Genomic DNA, 17,705 nt, shown 5'->3' with positions numbered 1-17,705 from the left:
AAAAAATCAACACCTGTTAAATAATATGCAGTTTTGGTTTCACATTTTTATGTATATATAATATAATCAGAAATTGATCATTTAATCTGTCTTTGCTGTAAATAATAATTGTAGTGTTACAATATTATTCTATAATAAAAAGCACAATAATAAATCAAGTGGCCATTTGTTGAATATCACATAAAAGCAGCTCTGGGATCAATTGCTGATGCTATTCTTGCTTGTTGATCAGCAAAAGCAACAGCTTCAACATTAAAGTGGCTGAAATCAAAGAAATGTGGAAATTTGCTCATCACTTTCCAATCAGCTCTGGCCCGAGATAAGACAGAACTGTGTAAGATGTTTTAAAGATGACAATGTGGACAAAGTGTTTCTCCTTGAAGTGTTAATATAGCTGTTGAGAAGCTGGTAAAGCTTCTTCAAAAACAACCTGTATGCACAGCCCTTCTACTGGGACATCAGTCAAGAGAATCATCTCTGCGTGCACATAAAGACAGCTGGAGATAACTCTCTAAGCAACTGCTAAGCTTGGCAAAGGATGCTACTGCTTTAACACGTCAAAGGAGGATATTTTGTTTGCACAAACACACTTTGCAATGCTTTTGAATGCTCTGCACAGCCCTAATAATTACCCAGGTGGGATCTGACCCACAGCTGATCTTCTTGAAAAGGTCTACAGCAGGGCAAATTTGTATGTGTATCAGGTCCATCAGGCTTTAAAAGAATAATTATAATCCTTAAGCAGAATTTCACTGAGAAACTCAGAAGTATCAGGCAGGACATTTTAGTGAGTAACCAATTGTGCACTACTTAAAAGCTGTAACATAAAAAAGGAGTTTTTGTAGGCATGGGTATACTGAATTGACACAAAAAGCTGGAGATATTTCATAAATATTACCAAATGGTAATATGAGATTGAAAAAGAAATGAATATCATTTTCATATGGTGATACCTTCTATATACTTCTGATTTTCTTTTTCTTTTTTGACATTTTATCTTTTAGAACTACTGTCACTTTAATAAACACTTACCAATGTTGGAACCAATTAAAATTTAGCTAAAATACCGGCACTCTCCTGACTGCTTGCCCTTACTCAACCAATACTGTTTACTGCCCTTGAGATTAGGCACAGCTGTTCCTGTTATGATTTTGTAATCAATGCTGTCTTTCTCTAAGCTATTCACTGATGCAGCACTTTCTCATTAATAGTCCAAAGGAGACTTGAAACTCCAGGATATAGAGAAATGAATTATTTAAATTCAAAACTTTTTTTATTTTTAAGTTGGCATACCAATGCAACCATTGCCCAACCGGTCTTGTTGTAGATGAATTCCAGGTTGTTTCGTCGCAAGTAGAGCAAACCGCCAACCAGCGACACCAGGAGGGCCAAGGCAATAGTACCTGAGTAATTTGGTGGCCTGAACACTCTGATCTGTAAAATGAGAGGAGGGGGATTTGATTAGTATAATTCTACTTTCTGATACTAAAAGAAAATGCAATCTTTAAACAAAATTGGCAGCTCATGATGAAACTCATCTGCATGAAAATCAATCAAGCCATCTAAATACAACTTTATTTGCTATTATGAGGAAAAAAATCTTCAAAACATAAAGCCAATATGAAGAGAAGGTGTTTCTATGAACATGTACACATGCTTAAATCCAAATAGAAACTGTTATGCTTCAGGAAATAAAACAATCTAAATACATAATTTGTACTTTGTTAATTAAATAAAATCAATCTTAATATTTTTCTTTAAAGAATTTTATAAAGTTGCAGAAAATCTCCCAAAGTCTGGAGTTCTGTAATCTAAGAAGGAAGGAAGGATCTTACATACAATGAGTCAGTCTGCAATGAACTACCATAATTTAAATATATTTATTACATTTATATGTCACCCATTTTCACTATATAGAATAGTAAAATTTATCCCATTCAAATTGCATTAGCTATAGAGGAGTAGACCTAGCCTATTCAGGTACTGTATATAGTAAAATATTAACATAATAGCATGCGGTCTTCATAGGTGTTACTATTGTAACTGACTAGAGAAAACAAATTCAATATACAATGCACCAGGGATATATTGACTACTACCAAGTATAAAGTAATCATTGGTGGCATCGTCACTGTATTTATATCGCAACAATAACTACTGTATCTCTTTATAGAGAAAGTTTTTGTTTAGTTCTCTGACCAGTGTGTCATCTAACACAAATTTGGAAAATCTATGTACCCTCTCAATGTCACTGAATTTAAGTCCCAGCAATTCCAACCAGATGGTTCAAAGTCTGAGCTCAAGTAAAACAGATAGTGAAACACATGGTTGTGTCCATCATAACAGCAATCAAGCACAAAACTATATTTGAGAGAATGTGCTCAATATAATGGGTGAAACATCTATTGTGGGTTCTATGAGGGAGGTAATTATCAAACTGGCGACAAAGCAGCTATGGGAAGAGAACAAGCTGAATAAACTTAAACTGGAAAGGATTTTGTTTAATCTCTCTGTAAAATAGAAACAAATGCAAAACAGAACAAGATCTATTCTTGGTGAGAAGAGTTCTTGTTTTATCCCATCTTGTTCAGGAATATGATTAGGAATCATTTGATAAATGAACTCAAAATATGCTTCCACCCCCATCTCCCCACCAAAAGATGTGAAACAAATCCATCTTCATTTGATTATTAATATTATTCACAGTATAGGAATCCCAAATCTGCCATTTGTTGGAAATTACAAGAGACAAATCAATGTAACTAGCAGGCTTCAAATGAGTGGAAAAGTGATTTCAATAATTTTGTGCAGCACTTGTCAGCCTCTGCTTTGCTGCTTGCTTTCGGCTGCCATTGAAACAGGGAGGGGGGGCATGGTATTTGAGTGGGGAAGTATTCAGTACAGGAGTGATTGTAAAAAGGGAGTTGTTCTCACCATCTACTGCACATGCTGCAGATAGAGGATTTGCCGCCAAGGGCAACTGTCCAGCATACCAACCTGATGATGCTTTTTGAAGATGTCTCCCACATGACACCTGAGAGATGTGCGGATTGGATCATGGGATGGGGTTACCAGGGGGAGGGGGTCGGGTCACATATGGATATCTATGATTATGCACATTTTTGCTTTAGATCTTGCTTTGCTTAGCTGCTATCTACTCATGACCAGTAAAAGTACTCTTAATTCTGCAAAATGGAGTTGAGTGGTTTCTTTCTTGGTTACTGAGAGAGGCTGCCTTGACAGCACTCTTGCTACTATATCCGTATGCAGTTAAATAATGTTTTTCAATGTATTTATGTAACTACACTCTTACAGCATTAAAAAGTCAGACTTCTGGAATTATTACTTGCAATAAGTAATATTTCAAGTGGATGCTTACATTAATCACCTAATTGGTATACTATCATTCCTCATGTTCTGTTAGGAAACAGCAAGATTAATATTTTAGCTATGCAAAGCAAGTTTGAAATACATCATTATTTTTTCATCTTTACATTACTATAGAACGATGAAAGGGAACTGTTAGTACTGTTATTATTTTAATACTTTTTTGTAGGAGAATATTGTGGGGGGGGGGAGGGAAAATCATTGAAGGGTGAATTCCAATTCCTAGGTCACTTTGTTGCAGAACCTAGAAGATTAAAGTGGGTCAGTCTTTTTCTTTTGTTAAATGACTTACGTGAACATCCATTCTGTCAGCAATCCATTTAGCTAACTGTTCTGCAGCAAATCCAATTCTCTGTAGGTCAAATGTGTCTGCTCTCTTAGGCTTACCTTTCGGGGGGAAATGCATGAAGGTTGGAGCAGAGTTCATATTGAGCTGAAATAGACAACAAAGATGCCATCAAATACTAAATAAACATTCCAATTCTTTATCAGTCTCTTTGAAATCCATTATCATAAGTCGTAATATGATACAGAAATTCTAACAGGTGGTGTTTCAAAAGCTACTAACCTTCCTACAACATTCCAGTTATGTTGCTATGATAATAATATCAAATATCTTACAGGTCCCTGTGAAAATTGCTGACACGCTGAAATTTCAGAAATTTTGAATATCCAAAAGGCTAAATAACTGGGTAAAACCTGATAGGGAATTTTGAGTGAGAGAAGCAGCTCTGTAAGTGAAAAAGAGGTCATTTTCCTCCCTGGTAACCTCAGCATTTGCCCCGGAGCAACATTCTTCCAATGTGATTGTTTTCAATTACTGAAGTAAAGTATTGTATTTACTTGCATAAGAATAGGCCAAATAAATATGAATAAAGTCATATTGCAATTTGATAGAGCTATGACCCTGTAACAATTACAAGTTTGGCACAAAATTGTCTCTAATCATGTGTATATATGCATAAGTGGGTTATGGGTACTTGAGAGACCGCCTACTGCCAATCACCTCCACTCGACCTATTAGATCCCATAGATTAGGCCTCCTCCGAGTCCCATCTGCCGGTCAATGTCGACTGGCAACCACGCGGAGGAGAGCCTTCTCGGTGGCAGCTCCGACCCTATGGAACGATCTCCCCATGGAGATTCGTACCCTCACCACCCTCCAGACCTTCCGCACAGCCCTCAAAATCTGGCTATCCCGTCAGGCCTGGGGCCAAAGACTGTAACCCACCCGAATGGTATGAATGTTGTGTTTTTTAATGACGTACTGTCCTATGTGTTAAATGTTTGTTTCCCCCCCCCTTTTCGAGTTGTAAGCCGCCCTGAGTCCCCCCAGGGAAAAGGGCGGCATATAAATAAACTTCTCAAATCTCAAATAACTACTTTCATTCAGCAGGATGGTATGTTTGCTACACAACTGAATTATGCTAGATAAATATATTATTTAAGTATTGCAAAATTCAAATTATCTATTACAATCAAGTGAGATACTAAATAATTGCATTTATTCCTATTACAACGTATTCTGTTCCTTTGCTGAATATCTGTTGACAGCTCAATGTGTTATAAAATAGCAATATGAGATACTGTATATACTCGAGTATAAGCCTAGTTTTTCAGCCCACTTTTTGGGCTGAAAAAAGCCGCCTCGGCTTATACTCGAGTCAGTGAAAAATTTGCCCGAAATGGAGGAGAAAAGGGGGCGGGGCCATGCCGCTGGGTGACACTCGTGAATGGCCCAGTGCCCCTGTGAGTTTCCCCTCCCTCTGTGTCAGTTTGCCGCGCAGCGCGCACCGCACCATCCCCCCTCCTCACGTTCTAATGTAATGCAGGGCTGTCTTACGATTCCCCTTCCTCCCCCTCCTGCCGCTCTGCAACGATGTCCCACCTCCTCCTTGTTATGGCAAGCAGCCACATAGCGATGTCCACCTCCTCTGGTACAGTGATCCAATGATAGGAATCACTGTGCCGTGTGTCATAGGAGGCGGGACATCGCTCCCGCGGCTGCACGGGACATCATCATCACAGCGGGACATCAGCATCATGAGGTGAGTGAAGTATTTCATTGAATACACCGCTAGTTTACTGTTTTTCTTTGAAATAAATATTCAAAAACATTATTGGTATCTATTTTTATTTTTGAAATTTACCGGTAGCTGCTGCATTTCCCACCCTAGGCTTATACTCGAGTCAATAACTTTTCCAGTTTTTTTGTGGTAAAATTAGGTGCCTCGGCTTATATTCGGGTCGGCCTATACTCGAGTATATACGGTACTATGAAACACTTTTTTTTGACAAATGTGATATCTCAGATAATGATGTGTGGATTTCCTGACTGAAACAAGACACTGTTTTGTGACTCTAAGACAATTGAAAGTTTTCATCTTTTTAAATTTCTTCAAATAATTACTTGCACAAACTCAATTATACATAACTAGGTGAAGGGAATGTTGTGGGTGCTGCTTTCTCTGATACAGGATAAAATAGATCACATATTTCCTGCATTTTTCTTTTTTCCATAAATACATTTTCCTTTAACAGCACCATAATGACATGACATTCTCCAGAAAGGTAAATCTATTTCCTAAAGGTCTTTTTTATTCTTTGGGTTGGACTGGAACAAAGCAATAATCAAATACTTCTAATAATTCACATTAGCCTAGATGGCTGGGAAATAACTTAATGGCAGACTACTTTCCCATCTCTTCTTTTTGCCTTTTTTCTTACACAAGAAAGATAGCAAGAGTAACATTTGAGGGTACCTATAAAAAGTCCGGCTAAGATTCATTGGATGGGAAAGAACAGCTAGGAGGGCAGGAATTTTAGGAGCTATAGTCCCATTCCAGAAATTCCCCCACCTCCAAAAAGGCAAGGGAATAATTGTTGGCCTATTCATTCTGGGGGACTTTAAAATTCACCCTCTGCAGTTAGCCCATTCTTTTTTTTTTCTTTTTTTTTTTTGCATCTTGCCTTTGGGGAAAATAAGAATTCCATATTCCATGACTTGGTGGACACATTGAATGTTCAATTCAAATTAAACTCAACCTTGGACAGACAAGGGAGAAACTAGTCAAAAATTCACTGACTTGCTCTGGGGAATCTAAAGCCTGGATTAGATAAATGTTGGAGCTGGGTCAAAAGGATCGAGTTCATTAGCATTTTGTAAGCAGGTAAACATCATATGTGATGTTTTTCTCTGATACCAATTAACGTTTTACAGTGGGGCTGCACCCCAACAATCTCAATCAAAAGAGGATTATGTTTCATCTTAGGGTTTTAAAATATATATAAATAAGAAGAATATTTTTCAAATGTTAGAAAATAAGGGGTATTAATAAACTCATTCAAGCTGCGTTTGGGTTCTAATGACATGATAAACATACAGTATTCATGCAGTTTGGCAAATATATAGAAGTAGCTTGCCACTGCTTACTTTTAGGGTCTTATGTTAGCTATAGGCTTGATATATCTCCCAACCAGCTACAACAAAGATGTGGCCTAATGCAATTTAGCTTCCAAACAAAAGTTATAAACTAGGTATCAATGCTACACTATTATGCATAGAACAAGAAATACAAAGTGTTTCCAAAGAAAGGATTTCATTTAAATGTAGTTTTAGTAATCTCTAAGGGACACCCTCACCTGCTGGAAAACATCTGCACCTTCATCATAATCAACTAGAGTGAAGAAGAGCTTGTTTGAGAATGCTGAAGAGTAGCGCCATGAGTTAGCCAATACTTGATATTCTTCATTAGCTTGCCTGAAAGTAAAACATAAACATAACATGTTCAAGTTCTTAGCAAGTATAACAGCTTGAATTAGCTGTTTCTCTGCAAAAAGTTATTGATATACAGTAATTACCTGCAAAACCCTGCTAAGCTATCTGAGCCAAACCAAAAGATGGAAAAATAAAACAGAAATAATAATTAGTTGTTTACCCATTGTAAATATAACAAAGATTGAAAAGAAAGAAATAATAAAAGCAAAATTATTTTTTTGTTTCCAAAGTACCTATAGTAATAGGTGCCCTGATGCAATGCCAAAATATCACTTGAACAACATTGGCATTGACAAAATCACCATTGGTCAATTGAAAAAGGCAGCTTACTTGGAACAACTTATAACTTATGATGGTTAGAATTAGGGTTGGGTTGAGCCAAACCAAAACAGGTAGTTCCCAACTTATGACTACAATTGGGATATGAATTTGTATTGTAATTTATTGTGGTCATGAGTCAAAGCATCACATGACTGAATCCCATTTTACAACCATTTGTACCAAGTCAAGTCACTACAGTTGTAAAGTGTAGTGCATGAGTCCTGCAGTTGTAAGTCAAATCATGTGATCTGGCTTCTCCAATGGCAGTGTCCTCCCCCCATTTTTTTGCTGTAAACTGCCAAAAATATCACAAATCATGATCACAAAGACCATGGGAGGGTGCAAGCAGTCATAAATGTGAGTTGACTGCTCAAATTGTAATCATGCGACTGTGGGGATGATGTAACTGAATTTAGATTACATTGAACTTTTCCGGAGGCTAATTCCAATTCAAATCATCCAGCAAAAGGTTGTAAGCTGAGGAACACCTGTAAAGGCATGCCTTGATTGAAATTTCATGTTTGGAGGAGGGGGAGAGGAGTAAAGACAAGTCTACACTGCAAAAAAAGCTTTCATCCTTTTTTTTCTTTTTAGAGCACTGGATTAAATTTAAGAGGATGTTTTAAGAAAACAACAACAACAAGAACAACTGACCCATGTCAGCTGCTGATAAAATAAGTAGAAAGGAGAGAACTGGGAAATCTTACTCCATATCATTAACACAATTATAGTCATTTAGTGGGTTTTTTTTAAGTAACAGTTTTTCTAAAATTCAATTGTGTTGGGAGGATCTATTAATCATGTTTACATAAAAGAGAAGCATTAATGGATCCCATTAGCTTTCTTTCATTTTTCTTACTGTATTAATATAAAATACCATTATTTGTGTATTGAGAAGAATGCACATAGAAAGCATGGTCATATACTTGTATTCATCCAGTTTAAATATTGGCACAACTGCCACTCAAGCAACAACAACAACAACAACAACAACAAATATTAACTCTCCCAGCCTTTCTTTCCTTTTAGTATACCGAAAGGTCACAGAGTTTTGCATAACCACTTTGCAAACATCTTTTCAGAAAAACTGGTTTCATGGAGGGAATACTAAGAACATGGAATGAAGTAATAGTCTGTGTGGCCAAGTATACAGGAATAGTATAAAACTGCTTAGGTCAGAATATGCAGTGTCTCCACTGCACTCCAATTCTTCATGGGTAAAGATGACAAAAATCATTTGCATGTTGAAATCAAGCCTACAAACTCCTCCTGAAAACTCCTTGTACAGGTAGTCCTCACTTACAACCACAATTGAGCCCAAAATTTATATTGTTAAATGAGAAATTTGTGAAGTGAGTTTTGCCCCATTTTATGACTTTTCTTAACACATTTGTTAAGTGAATCACTGCAATTGTTAAGTTAGTAATACGGATAAGTGAATCTGGTTTTCCACTGACTTTGCTTATCGCCAAAGGTGACCCCAGGACACTGCAACCATCATAAATATGAGTCATTCCAAAGCATCTGAATTTTATTCAGGTGATCATGGGGATGCTGCAATGGTCATAAGTGTGAAAAATGATCATAAGTCACTTTTTCAGTGCTGTTATAACTTCAAACGGTCACTAAACGAACTATTTTAAATCAACTACCTGTATGCGGATGCATAACTGATACCTCTTCATCATACCCCTAAAATAAGGTAATGCACCTTCATTAAGAAACCACTACACTCCTTAATATTGATTCATTTCCAACAATATCACTGTGTGTTTTACTTGTTTGGAATTACAAAGTAATGATGTGCAATATAAATGTGGTAATCCCTCTTACACAAGGGCATCATTTCTAGGGTTCCAAAACATTATCATGAATTCCACTTCTCTAAGAAAAGGACATTAGAAATATAGAAAAGAACATTCCTCTAGGGTTCTAAAACTGTGAGTTTTGGCTTTTATCGTTTCCTTACGCACTGAGCCATGCTTTATCTTACAAACTTAGATACAGAAATAAGATTCATTCAGAGCCTCTAAGAGTAGAGAACATAGGGCATCCAAGGCACACCGAGTTCTTGCAAGAGAACTGGAGTGTTGAGGTAGGTAAAGCACATTTAGATAAACTGACTTTGCAAAATTATCATTCATCTAGGGCAGTGATCCCCAACCCCCGGTCCGCGGACCGGTGCCGGGCCGTGGAGTACCTGGCACCGGGCCGTGCAGCGGCCGGGGGCCATGCAACGGCCGACTCTTCACTCATGCAGCGCCGTCGCCGGAGGGGGGAGCTGCGCGGAAGCACAGGAGCAAGTGAGGCGAGGAGGAACAATCCCCCGCTACTACACCACCTCCGCCCCCTCCCCGAGTCAGCCGTCCCCTCAGTGAACGCCTCCGCCTCTTTCTCCTTTCTCGCCTCAGTCGGCTCGCCTGGAAGCGAGGCGAGGAGGGGGCGGACCATGCGCTGGAAGCGGAGCCCTTGGAGGCCCTGGCGGCTTCCCCAGCGGTCGTTGCTGGCCGCTCTCTTCTTTTTCTCGCTGTCCTCCTCGGCTCAGTCGTCTCCGAGTTGCCCAGGGAGGGGCGGCGCGCCCGGGACGGAGACGGCGCTTCCCTGCCCGGCCTTGGCTTGTGAGAAGGAACGGCGGGAGAGGTAGAGAGAGAGAGAGAGAACGTCGGGCAGCCGAGGGCGGGGGGGTCTTTTGAGGGGAGATGGGGGGTGCGTGATTTTGGCGCGCGGGCGCCCTCCGCGGGCGTGGGTGGGGGGCTGAGAGGAGTCTAATGGTAGCGCAGGAAAGGGGAGGGTATGAGCGCCGCCTGAGGTGGTGAGGGGCAGTCGCCAGATTCAGGCCGCCGCTGCCGCTATTGCAGCGCACGGTGGAAAAGCAGCGGTCTTGCCCACCCCTTCCCTGCCTCCCGCCCGCTCCAGTTGCCGCAGCCAGGGGTGGGGGCTCGGTGCCTGAAGTCTCTTGCCTCTCTTCCAAAATTTCGCCAACGGGCATCGGTGAAGTGCGCTCTTTCTCTTCCTCACAAAACACATTTCCTTTCCCCCCACGTGTAGTTATTGGCGATATGGACTCTTGGACTCTTACCCAGCCAGATCAGTATCAAACATTTCCCTGACCTCAGCAGAAGCGAGGTTTTTTCTTCTCCTTTCTCTCCTTAATACTGTATTCTTTTTACATTGCTATCCTCTGGCTTATTTAATTTTGCCCTTGCTCTTTTTATCTTTGACTTTGATTAATTCAGCTGTTTATTCCTTAAAATCTACATACAAAATGGAAGGTGGGATATGATTCAGGTGTTGAATTGGGAAGGTGGATTTAAAACAACGCCCCCCCCACCCCTGCGCGCGTTCAGCGGGCCACGGTAAAATTATCAAAGGCTGACTGGTCCGCCGCGATAAAAAGGTTGGGGACCACTGATCTAGGGCAAATATAACACATTGCTCCCAGGAGACGAGAGCTGATTAAGAATCAGCTGCTTCTATAGAGACAGATCACTGCACAAGTTAGCTCAGCACTGAGTCAATTTTTGCTGTACACATTTGAACAGAACTTGAATATTTGCATTTCCACAAAATAAAAATAAAAATGAATAACTGCTTCTGTACCAGTTTTTGAATATTTTGATCTGGGCAGCTGAAGGTATACCTGGATCACAGCAAAAATAAACAGTTCTAAAATATAAAACAATAGTATTTCCCTCACCCTTTCCCAAAATGATACCTGATGAAATGATAAACAAAACAAAATCCAGGCAGAGTAGATTTTAGGGGGAAAGAAGGAGTTTGACAAGTTTTGAAGCTCAGCCAAGCCAAGCCCCAAGGCTGTGAAATTATTTAATTTTAAAAATATACATTTTGTATATACAGTAGATTCAAAATGTACCATACACATTTGAAAGGGCTCAACCTGGTATGCATCATTTGACTAGTTAAATCGGGGATGTCAAACTAGCAGCCTGCAAGCCAAATGTGTCAGGCGCTGGCCACGCCCATGCCCAGTTTAGCAAAGGGGGGAAAAGTCACAATACATCACATGATGATGCCTTGATGATGCGAGTTTAACACCCCTGAGTTAAATAATGAGAGATTCTCTCCGATAAACTTAAAGAGACACTGAAAGTGAGAACCATCTGAAATATCTTACAAGAGAAAAAGGCTGCAAACTTTGGTGGGTTGTGCACATCAGACCTACTGAGCAGTACATTCTGAGCAGCAGGATTTACTTCCAGATCAATTTTGTATAAGATGCAGCACCTGCCCTTAGGAGCACCAGAGTACATCTATCTACTCTGCTAGATAGATCATGATGTTGCTAGATTTCTAGAAAGCTGTTCTGAGTGTTTTCCTAGGCAAAGGGATTGTGCGGTTTGGTGATTGACTGGTGTCCCTCAGTTGCCATGTTATGCTTTTGCTATTATTATTATATTTTAAATTGTTTTTGTTTTGATATTTTAATTCTCTTAACCATGCACAGTTGCATTTGCGAAATGGGAGCCCTTACCAATGGATTAAAATAAATAATGAATAAATTTTATTGAAAATCCCTCACCTCCCTCACTTTAAATTGCCTGTTAAGGTAGAAAATTCAGGATTACTCCTTGGAAGTTGTACTCAGTGGATAATATTTTCTCTTCTTTCAATTACTTATGCTTTTCTTAATCTTTTAAATCCAGAACAAAACTTCCAATGGTGTTATTTATAATCATATAAACTCAATGGATTTTATTTAAAAAAAACCTATTATGTTTATGGGCAAAAGGTCCAAGCCAAAAGGAGTTGTCCTTTGATCTAGCTGATCATTGCAGGAATAAAATGTTGATTATTATATAATTTTCCTTAATATTGTCATCTGAACTGAATATTTTCAAAGGTGATATAAACTTCTGAATTTATTTGTGAAAAATGCATTTGTGGTTCTGTTCAAATTAGAGAATTCAATTGCTTCAGAGAAATGCTGAGCTTCTACCATCTAGATTGATAGAAAACTATTTGACTTCACCTTTCACTCTTTTAATGTTTTGTTGCAGCCTAAAAGTAAGTCTGGACATTACTGCTTTGCACAACTTAGTGAGAGCAGTAAAGCTGGATGATTGCAAAAAAATAATCAGGTTGATTAGCAGGGGAAAAGATAATTAGGAAATACTACCAATCTACCATTTAGATTGCGTGTATATGTGTGTGTGTGTGTGTGTGTGTGTGTGTGTGTGTGTGTGTGTGCAGATATGTATATATGTATCAGTGGTGAAATCTATTTTTTTTTGCCCACTGGTTCCGTGGGTGTGGCTTGGTGGGATGTGTGTCATGTGACTGGGTGGGTGTGACCAATTTTTTTTCCACTTTTTAAAGCATTTTTTTCCCGGTTCAGGCGAATAGGCAGGAAAAAAAATGCTTTAAAAAGTGAAAAAAAGAGAGCTTTCTACGATCGCACGGCTCACAGCTGATCCGCTCGATCCTCGGATGCTTTTTTTTTACTACCGGTTTGCAGAACCAGGGACAATCGTCTCTACTGGTTTCGCCGAATCAGGCCAAACCAGGAGGATTTCACCCGATATGTATGTAACTAAACTATGTAAACTGAGTAAATTGCCAGGTCTCCATGTAGAGTTGGCACTACAAATTGCAATAAATAATACATCAATACTATTGCAAGTGAAACTACCTAGATGGATTCATAAAATTATTAGAAGATAAGCTCAAACTGATGGACATTTCATATTGATTCTAAGGCTTTAACATTGTTTTTATTTAGAATTTGCCATAACCACCTTGATGATAGTAGGTAGGTGATGCAAAAACAATGAATACATTATATTCAGTCAAATAATTTCTCATACAATTGCTGAATCTTCAACCTCATCTCATAAATTTATATGCTGCAAAGAGCCACTTTGAATCACAAGATGAGCAGCATATAAATGTATTAAACTAAATAAACCTCAAATCTTACCTATTTCATGATAATTACTGACAAAAGCAAAACCAACTAACCAACCAACCAAAAGAATATTAAAGGGCTTGTTAAATAATCAGATTCATCAGATGTTTAATACAGTTCAAATAACTTGACTCATTGGCAATCAAGGAACTTGGTCATGACCTATAAAGCCTTACACAGCACAGGTTTTTTTTTTTTTTTACTTACGGAACCACCTGGTACTCTTAATATCTGGTTCAGCAGATTCATCTGTCAAAGTTGGCACACTCCAGGTTCTTTCAATTAAAAATGCCATTTATCAGGGCCCTGGAAGACCACCACCCCTGTAGTAGCACTCGTCTTCTGGAATGAGATTCCTTGCAAATTTAAATGGATCCCCTCCTACTGCTATTTCAAATGGTCTTAAAGTCTGATTTTTCACTTTTTAAAGATGACAATCGATGCCCTTTTCATCTTCTCTGTTTCCCTCTGCTAATTTTCTTTGCTATCATTATTCCTTTGCTTTGTGCTGTTTTCGTAGTTTTATTCTTCTCTGTTTTTAAAATATTTTAACAATTGTAAGTCATCCCGCAAATACAATTATTAAATTGTTATTTATTATTATTATATCATCATTATCATCATCATTACTGTAGACTCTCCATCCATCCACCCACACATAACTAAGCTCCACATCTCAAAGACATCAAATTGGAAAAAGCTACATTATATTTTCTTGAAATCCAAGCTTTTTAGATTGTAGCGGTGAAGAAAACTTCTAAAATGGTTAATGCAGGGCATGCCAAATATTTTCTTGCTGCAAGTTTTGCTTGGGGAGATCTGTCTTCTGTGTACTGCAGCGTAACTACAGAATTTTGGCACAGAAGAATAACCGGCATTCAAGAAAGATGAGTGCAGTCACTGCTAAGCAAACAAAATGCCACTTGGGGAAAAAGGTGCATTTCCCCATTAGCTCAGTGCACTGATCTCTCCTTGAAAAGAAAAACAGTATTTCTACACCATGGTTATAAAAAAAAATCACTTCCAAGAGTTCATTAATAGTAGAAACAAAGAGAAAAAACTCCTCATATCTTTTTGCTATTAGTGGGTGAGCATAGAAGTTATTCTTGTCTTTCAAAATCCTATTTAAGTGACAAAATTGGAAAACAAAGCATCTAGCTGTGGTGCTGAACTTTCATTAATTAATGAACAGTATTATACAGTAGCATTTTCATTAGCAACCTGTAGAGGGCAGTCAAATAGCACTGAATGAGACATGCCAAGCTTTAAGTCATAACTGCAATGCTTAGTTGTGTATAAAAGAAAAATTCTGAAATTTGAATACAAAAACAAGACAATAAAATCCATTCTCTCCAACTCAATCATTTACATTAAACATGCTGGGTTACATTACTGCAAAACCATGAAGAGACAAATATATCTATCTTTATATTCTATGAATTCTATGAATGAGTGGTTCACTAATTGATAAATGTTTAGTACCTTTGGCAAAAGATTTCTACCTAAATTTCAAACTCATTACATTACATTAGCTTACATATTATACAGTAGAGATATGAAAAACAATTTGTTCAGAAAAACGGGTGAGGTTTTACTTTGCCTTATAAGGTCTCTGTCATATCTATTTGTATCCTCAGTTGAAACTTAGCAGCTGCTCCAAAAATAAACTTTCATGGCTAAAAAAGATAACTTTATAACTTTAATCAGAACCATTGCAGAAAAAGAAATACAGGAGTTCAAGTTGTTCTGCTAAGAGGTCCAACTGACCAGTGTTTCTCAACTTTGGCAACTTTAATATGCCTGGAGTTCAATACCTAGAATTCTCCGGTCAGCATACACCATTCCATTTCTGGTTCTGTTCACCACTCCCTCCCCTCAGCAACCTGCAGCCAATGAGCATGTTCAGTGGATTGTTTGCTGAATAGATCCTAATGACTTTTTCTAGCTCTGTAAAGCTTGAGATCTCCATCAAGATATAGTAAAAATCATTACTAAAGATGATAAACTGCTCATACGTTCAATTAGGTTCAAATACAGCAGCGTGAAAAAATGTTGCCCCCATCTTTTTATTATATTTAATATACCTAATGTTCTTTTCAAAACTGAGCTTCCTAAAATAGCTTCAGCCTTACAAAACTGCAAAATAATCTGACAGAGTCTTCCTGTAAAAGGACTTTTTCTAGGTGAGCTTACTGTGTTTAAATGTTGGAATATGTCATATACTTTCAACAAAGGAGCACCAAGTTTACTAAACTGCTGGGGAAAAGTTTCCAGAGCATCGCTCCCACCTGCCTACACCTTGTGTTCAAGTACAGTAAGGTGACCAGACATCCCGATTTTGGCGGGACAGTCACGATTTATAACAATTTGTCCCGTGTCCCAGGGCGTTTTTAAAAAGTCCCGATTTTCTGGCTTCACGTTGAAAGCCCAGTGGATTTGCTTAAGAAATCCTAACCGGGGCAAGACAAAAGACACCCTGTCTAAACCCTCTCTCTGTTTCAGTACTTTCATTGAAGATATTAAAACGTTAAAGCAAGAAAATGGACACCCCGCGCCCCTTTTACCTCATTTTATAAGAAAAAAAATGATCCATTACCATAGAGCTGCAGGAAATACTTGGCTAGAGAAGTCTCGAGTGTTCCTTCCTGGATTTTCCAGAGGGGAGGGGCACGGAGGTCGGCTCATGTGGAAAAAATGGTGGCAAAGTTTCTTTGAAAAATATTTCCCTGATTAATTTAACCATTTTAATTTGCTCAGTTCTTTGTATTAATATCTACATCATTCTGGATTGACTTGGAGTTCCTGCCTGCTGGTAAGTAAGCTGGGTTTTTTTCTTTTATTTTTTTAATGTATTTTAAAATAATATTTTATTTATTGTGCATAGGATTTTTTAAAAGTTTTATTCTGTATTGATTCTTTTTTTAAATTGTCTTAGACTATTTAAAAAAAAATTCTATCCAAAATAAATTGAAGTGAAACAATTTTTAAAAATTCTATGCACAATACTTTGAAATATATGACAGACCATAAGAAGTCTTTTAAGTTACCTATTAAATAATATTTTATGTGATGCTCAGTACCTTAATAGGCACATGTACGCATAACAATGGAATTTTGCACTCATTCCTAGTAGATCTATCCCTAAATGGAAATCTCCAAATTAGATTTGAATTACAACTTACACCTAGCACAGCCACTGAGATTTTGAGAATTGCAATTTCAACATAACTGGAAAGCACCAATTTGGAGAAGATCAGATTCGTTAGAACCAAAGCTTGATCAATAGACAAAACAAATTATCAAAAATAGCAACAATCACTACAGTGGCAGGAGGGGTGATACGATTAACTGACTCCCTAAATTTTGAGATAACATGTTTATAAGTTTATAATGCAGGAGTATATGAAGGAATGAAGAGATAGAAAAGCTATATATACTATATTTTTCAGGCTATAAGAAGCTCCGGACTATAAGACGCATCTAGATTTTTGGGAGGAAAACAAGAAAAAAAATCTGCCTCGGCCTCCCAGCATCCATCCAGTATTCATCTGGCCCATTCACCGCCACCACCCATTCGCCGTGGCCCATTTGCTGCCACAACACCTTTATCACCTCCCCTTCGCTGCCACTGTGGCACATTCGCCACCGCCGTCATGGCCCATTCTAGAACAACTGATCGGCACCGCACCAACCTCCCCCCTGCAATATTTGTTGTGTACATGTGTTCCTAACCAATTTATTTCATTCTAAGTGAAAAAAAAGGCATGTTAAAGTGGTGGTAATAATTCTAATGCAATTTCTTCTAAAGAAACATTTACAGAATTATGAAATTGATACCAAAGCAACAGATTTTACAAATTTATAAAATGCAAAACAACTAATTCTTAGCTAGTGGCTTTCATGTGTCCATAGCCCTCATAAAATACTCAATTATTTGGTTCCCTCTGCAAAAATGTTCTTCATCCACTTACTTCTGTGCTAAGGGACACACTTGGAGATGAAATCAGCAGAGACTAATGCAAGCATCAAGCAGATGGGAGCAGTTTGATGGCTTGATTTTTTTATTTGCACTTACTCTTAGATGATCTAAACTGGAAAAATGGGATATTAGTATCTAGCATGAAAAGTTGTTTTTACTATAGAAGGCAGTATTTTTTATTCTTTTTACATTTTCATTTCACTATATATATATGTGTGTGTGTGTGTGTGTGTGTGTGTGTGTGTGTGTTTTATTTGTGCTGATAAATAAATAAAGGGAGACTAGTATAGATCTATTTCAAGCTATTTAGC

General features: G+C 38.1%; 1 protein-coding gene across 1 annotated transcript in view; it reads right to left on the bottom strand.

Moving 5' to 3' along the window:
• Positions 1-17,705, bottom strand: part of TUSC3 (tumor suppressor candidate 3) — a 162,617-nt gene that overhangs the window by 70,308 nt on the left and 74,604 nt on the right. The window contains exons 3-5 of the mRNA XM_032224370.1: positions 7,030-7,147; positions 3,680-3,820; positions 1,294-1,434 (exon numbers count right to left, since the gene is read on the bottom strand). Coding sequence (XP_032080261.1) covers positions 1,294-1,434; positions 3,680-3,820; positions 7,030-7,147 — 400 coding nt within the window. The remainder of the gene's footprint in view (positions 1-1,293; positions 1,435-3,679; positions 3,821-7,029; positions 7,148-17,705) is intronic.

This window comes from Thamnophis elegans, chromosome 9 (genome assembly GCF_009769535.1).
Source record: "Thamnophis elegans isolate rThaEle1 chromosome 9, rThaEle1.pri, whole genome shotgun sequence".
NCBI lineage: Eukaryota > Metazoa > Chordata > Lepidosauria > Squamata > Colubridae > Thamnophis > Thamnophis elegans.
Note: the sequence above shows the minus strand (reverse complement) of the source record. Positions and strands in the feature narration are given on the sequence as shown.